We start from the raw sequence: 5,476 nt of genomic DNA, 5'->3' as shown, positions 1-5,476 counted from the left end.
CGCGAGCAGAGGAGGTATATTCATCTTTGGTGATCTCTCCCTGTTTCCACTTTTTATGTGCTCCCCTTTTGGCCCTTAGGCTGCCCTGGATTTCTACGGTCAGCCAGGGAAGCCTCCTGGCCCCTTTCCCTCTTTTACCCTGCATGGGGATTGTCTCGCTTTGTGCCCGAAGAATCGTTTCCTTAAGGCACAGCCACCCTTCTTGGGCTCCCATCATTTCAAAACTCCTACTCTGCAGTGCGTCCTTGACTAATCACCTGAGTTCATTTAAATCAGCTTTCCTAAAGTCTAGCACTTTCACCCTACTAGTTACCTTACCCACTCGACGCCTTATGGTGAATTCTATTATTAGGTGATCACTGTCCCCCAGATGGCTACCAGTCTGTAGGTCCCCTACCATGTCATCCCCCGTTGCCAATACCAGATCCAGTATGGCATTCCCCCTAGTGGGACCATGTACCTCCTGTGTCAGGTGGAGGTCTTGTCTGTAGCAGACCCCTACCACCAAATCCCTTTCTCCTTGCCCCCCATGTAGCCTAACCCACAATCCTTCTACTTCCTCATCCTTGGATTCCGTCTTGATGAGGTTTGACGTTTATTGCTCATTGACATAGAGCGCAACCCCTCCCCCTTTTTTCCCCACCCTCTCCCAGGTCACCATCACAGCCTACATACTGCATAACATCTGTGAGGCCTGGGGGGGGGGGTGTGGGAGGGAGCTCTTCCACGAGGCCTGGGCAGAGGAGGCACAGCGGGTGAAAGATGCCTGGTAATGGGAACACCACCTGCAGTGGCAGAAGTAGTGGTGGCCACCCCGCACTGAGGCCCCAGGAGTGCTGCAGACCTGCCAGTGAGGGCTAGGGCACTGGGTGTGGGAGGCACTGGCCATGTGGCATTGCGATGCCAGGCAGTGGTGGTGGGGTGCAGACAGGTTGGGGCAGCTGGTCTGTGGCCTGCCTAGGGGAACACAGGGCCTAGAATTTCCCCAGGCTGCCTGCTGATGTGCCCCAGGGCTAAAAATGCCTGCAGGCTTTTAAAGGCCTGAGTCAGGAGCTGCCATAGAGGCAGCCCAGCCCTGCCTGGAGCAGGAGAGGCACCTAGCCCGAAGCCCTGGGGCTAACCTCAGGCTAGTTGCAGTTTGCATCTACACATGCATTACTGCACAGTAACTAATCATGAGTAAATTTGATACCTGCATTTGCAGATCAAATTTATTCACAATTAGGGGTTTTTACTGCACAGTAAGCATGCACATGTGTAAATGTGTGCTTACTGTGCAGTAAACTAGGCTACTGAGTAGTTAAGCATCTCATGTAGACGCACCCAGTAAGTGTCTGCACGTGTAGACAGTGATGCTTACAGTGCAGTAATTTGCTCTAATCTTGAGTAAAGCATCTCAGGTAGATGAGCCCTTTAAGTCCACCACTTCAGCCAGTTTTCCTTCCATACAGTTCCTTCACCCAACCCATACTTCCTTAGTTTGCTTGTGAGAATGTTGCTGGAGACCATATCTAAATCTTTGCTAACGTCAGGGTATATCACATCCACTGCTCTCCCTGCATTCACAGAGCCAGTCATCTCACCATAAAAGGTAATCAGTTTAGTCAGGCATAACTTGCCTTTGGTGAGTCCACACTGACTGTTCCTAATCACGTTCTTCTCCTCCAAGTAAGTACCTAGAAATGGATTCCTTTAAGACCCACTCAATGATTTTTTTCAGGGATTAAGGAGAGGCTGACTGGTCTGTAGTTCCCCGGATCCTCTTTCTTCACTTTCTTAAAAATGGGCAGTATATTTTTCAACCATCCAGGACCCCTCCTAATCAACATGAGTTTTCAAAGATACTGGCCAGCAGCTCTACAGTCACATCAGCCAACTGCCTCAACACCGTCAGGTGCATCATGTCCGGCCCCATGGACTTGTACACATCCAACTTTACTAAAGAGTCCCTAACCTGATGATGAACTATACTATGTGAACTGCTAAGTAATTTTAAGTCCAAGTGTATGTGGCTGGGCTGATTTATCTACACTGTGATTTCACTTTAAAATCTACTGAGCCTACAATCGTCTGTGGTAGAGCTCTGGACAGCCAAGTAGAAGACCCATACTTAATTCCCAATCATGACCTCTCCCTGCATCAACAAGTGGTGAGAATGAGTATGCTGTGGAGGAAATGCTTGAAGAGCATGTCAAGAGTTGTCCTTGGCATCTGATTCCACTGAAGGAGGCATTCATATATAGTCCAATCAAGTTTCCTTCTTTCTCAGAAGTGGGATGTTTCAGATGCAAGAGAGTAGGAAATATGGTTACGTTTCCCAATATATCTTATTTTTCTCCACACTGAAGGAAATGGTGTTGCACCAATGCACTGGACATCAGAGATTGTCCTTACCTTGTCCTGTGAATATGCATGGTCGCTATTATTTATAAAGGGATTTAGCAAAAATAATTTATTTTTTAAAGGACGTTCATGGCTACATTTGTATTCAGGACAATGTAAGTAGCCCTTGATGAAGTAGTGTAATATTCATGTGCTGTTTTACAACAAGCTGTACAGTCTGTATTTTGTTTTCTATTTTAGTTTCAGGCTGCTGCTATTGACCATCACAGCTACAACCAAAATACAGCTACTGACCATGGTCTATAAGTGCCTTCCACATAAAACCATTATCAGTAGTAGGGCCCCTTAACAGATTTTCCAGTCCCTGGCACTTTTTCCCTTCTTTGGATCAACAGTCTGTATGGGTTAGATTTTTAAAAACATTTTGACAGGTAAAATTTTCTGGTTTGTGTAAACTCATGAAATTCCCATGAATTATAAAAACACACAAAAAAACCCCCTTTTCTCTTTTTGCAAGTAAACATCCCACACTTGTATCCAGGCAGGCAGGAAAATCCAGTGGTCAGTCTCCTATCCTGGGTATCAGGAAAGGTGGAGTAAATGTGATTCTTCTATTTTCTTTTTTGCTACCACTCTGTTGTGTGGCCTTGGATGTATCACTTCATCTCTTTGTGCCTCTGTTCTCCCTCCTGGCTTTTGTACGCCTTCCCTATTTAGCTCAGTGAGGCAAGAACCATCTTTTTATGTATTTGTACAGTATGTAGCATAATGGGGGATCAATCATTGTTAGGAAAGGATGGAGAAGATAATGACCCACTTATGATAGATATAAGTCACGTCACTGGTGGAATGCGCTCAGATATAATGGAGTTGAGGGCAATGTAAAATCTATTCAGGATGATATAGGATAGGTGTTACTGCCATATAAATAATAATATGCCAATATTTTTGTAGGGTCTGGTATATGTAGTCTTTGAAGACGCACTTAGCATGACCTTGGTTTCTGATGGAGCTGAGTGCATTGTGGTATCAAAGGAGTTCTTCAAGAAGCACATGAATGAAGACTATCGCCAAAAATTATGCACATCTGTAAGTCTTGTTAATCTAGAGCTTCTTGCATTGAGACCACAGCAATTATCTAGAAATGTTACAGGTTACCCTGGGGTAATTCAGATACTTTCAAACATCAGAGTGCTTGCTGAACCATGCTCACTGCAGATGTTTGGTTATGAAGTCTTATCCTTCTGTGTCAAGCCATTTTCCTTGCTGAGCTGTAACTATAGACCCAGAATACAAGTTCTGTAAAACAGTGCATCTAGAAATGATGGGCAAGGGCTTATAGAAACAATCTGTTTGTGCTGGCCAGTGGTACAGACTCCCTGACACAGTACTGGTATTTTTTAGCATTGTATATAATAAGGCAGTTGTCATGCAGGTAAAGTAAAAATGTCTGCAGTTAGAAGGGGTCATTGTGCTTGTATATTAGGTCATAAAATAGGAACAAAACCCTTTTAGCACAGGAACATAAAATATTGTGACTTGAAAGCAACCAAGATTGCTTGGATTCCAGGAGTAAGTTATTCCTTTAGAGGGAGTTTAAAAAAAAATATAAAAAAAGACTTGCTATACACACATGACATAGGGCACACCATTTCTGATATCCTTGTGTTTTCAGCGATGGACATCACAAATTACTGGCTACTGGAGATTTATCTCCCTCAGACACATGTACAAGGTGCACATTTTCTTCCTGGATAGCATAGTGTATGGCCCTGTTCTGTCTTTACAATATACATACTGTGAAGGGACCGCAGAGGTAGAGTAGGATTCAGGGAAGTGGGGATACACAATATGCAAAGCCCTGCTGCATATACCCACCCTGCTGCTCTGACAGGCTGCTATGAAGTCGCAGAGCCACTAGAGGGCCCACAAACTATTTAGATTATAAATTTTAGATCAGTCAGAGCTGGGGAAGGGACCTTCTGGATCATCTTGCCCAGTACAAGTCTTTCACCGGCATACAGCCATATAGTTGTGTTCTTAAGTGGATCAAGCTGAAGCTTAAAGCTAGTTAGGACTCTTGTCCCCATTTCTCATAGTGGTAGGCTCACTCTTTTGAGGAGTTAGAAACCTCCGTCATATTTCCAGTATAAATGTTGTTCATAGACAGTTATTCTTGGGCCAGCTTGAACAGGAACCTCAAGAATATCAGAGCTGACAATATCCACTCAGACCTCCCAGAAAGATCAGATAATACGATCACGATCAGATAATAACACAACGCTTATCCCATAATCACAAATATCTGTGATAATTTCCCTCACTGAAGTTTTTCTTCCCTCACAACAGACATATTTGAAGAGAGGATGAACTTATGCTTATACACTATAGTACAGAAAAGAAGAAAAGAGCCACACCTTTTTTAAAGAAAGTTTTAAAAGATATCCTCAGAGGGATGAGAATATTTAGAATCGTTCTTTCCAGTGTGTGGTTTCAGGCACTGCTGTTCATGAAATCAGGTAGGATGTAGGATACCTATTTACAGTGTGCTGTGCGAAGTAGCTATTGCAGTGTTGAACCTCATAGGATCATAGGGAAGTAGGGCTGGAAGGGACCTCACAAGGTCACATCCTGTCCAGCCCCATGCTCAAGGCAGGAGCATTCCTGATTAAACCATCCCAGCCAAGTGTCTGACTTACCTGCTCTTGAAATTTTGAAGCATGGAGAATCCACATCTCTGGCTAGCCTATTCCAATGCTGGACCACCTTTGTAGTCAGAAAGTTCCTGCCATCTCCATCCTCTCTATAATCGCTCTTCAGGTATTTGAAGACTTATCAAATCCCCCCCTCAGTCTTCACTTCTCCATGCTAAATAACCCTAGTTCTTTCAGCCTTTCTTCATAAATCTTGCCTCCCAGATCCTTGATCATTTTGCCTTCTGGAAAAAAAGTATATTGTCATAAATCTGACTAAACATTTTCCAATAATAACTAAAATAATTAGAAAGAGAGAACACTCCTTTGGATGGATTTGCTCATTTAGAATTGCGGGGGGGAAAAGATGTTCCAGTTGCTCGACTCTCAAGAAAAGAATCTGTCTGTTCTCTTCCACTGAGGTATTTGCAACCGAGAAA

General features: G+C 43.8%; 1 protein-coding gene across 1 annotated transcript in view; it reads left to right on the top strand.

The window, feature by feature from the left end:
• The window catches only part of LOC102386654 (cyclic nucleotide-binding domain-containing protein 2-like), a 135,850-nt gene that overhangs the window by 123,118 nt on the left and 7,256 nt on the right, over positions 1–5,476 (top strand). Inside the window, exon 14 of the mRNA XM_025200837.1 lies at positions 3,298–3,432. Coding sequence (XP_025056622.1) covers positions 3,298–3,432 — 135 coding nt within the window. The remainder of the gene's footprint in view (positions 1–3,297; positions 3,433–5,476) is intronic.

The sequence above is a fragment of the Alligator sinensis genome, unplaced genomic scaffold (genome assembly GCF_000455745.1).
Source record: "Alligator sinensis unplaced genomic scaffold, ASM45574v1 scaffold602_1, whole genome shotgun sequence".
Lineage (NCBI taxonomy): Eukaryota > Metazoa > Chordata > Crocodylia > Alligatoridae > Alligator > Alligator sinensis.
The sequence above is the reverse complement of the archived record's forward strand: the minus strand, read 5'-3'. Positions and strand labels throughout refer to the sequence as shown.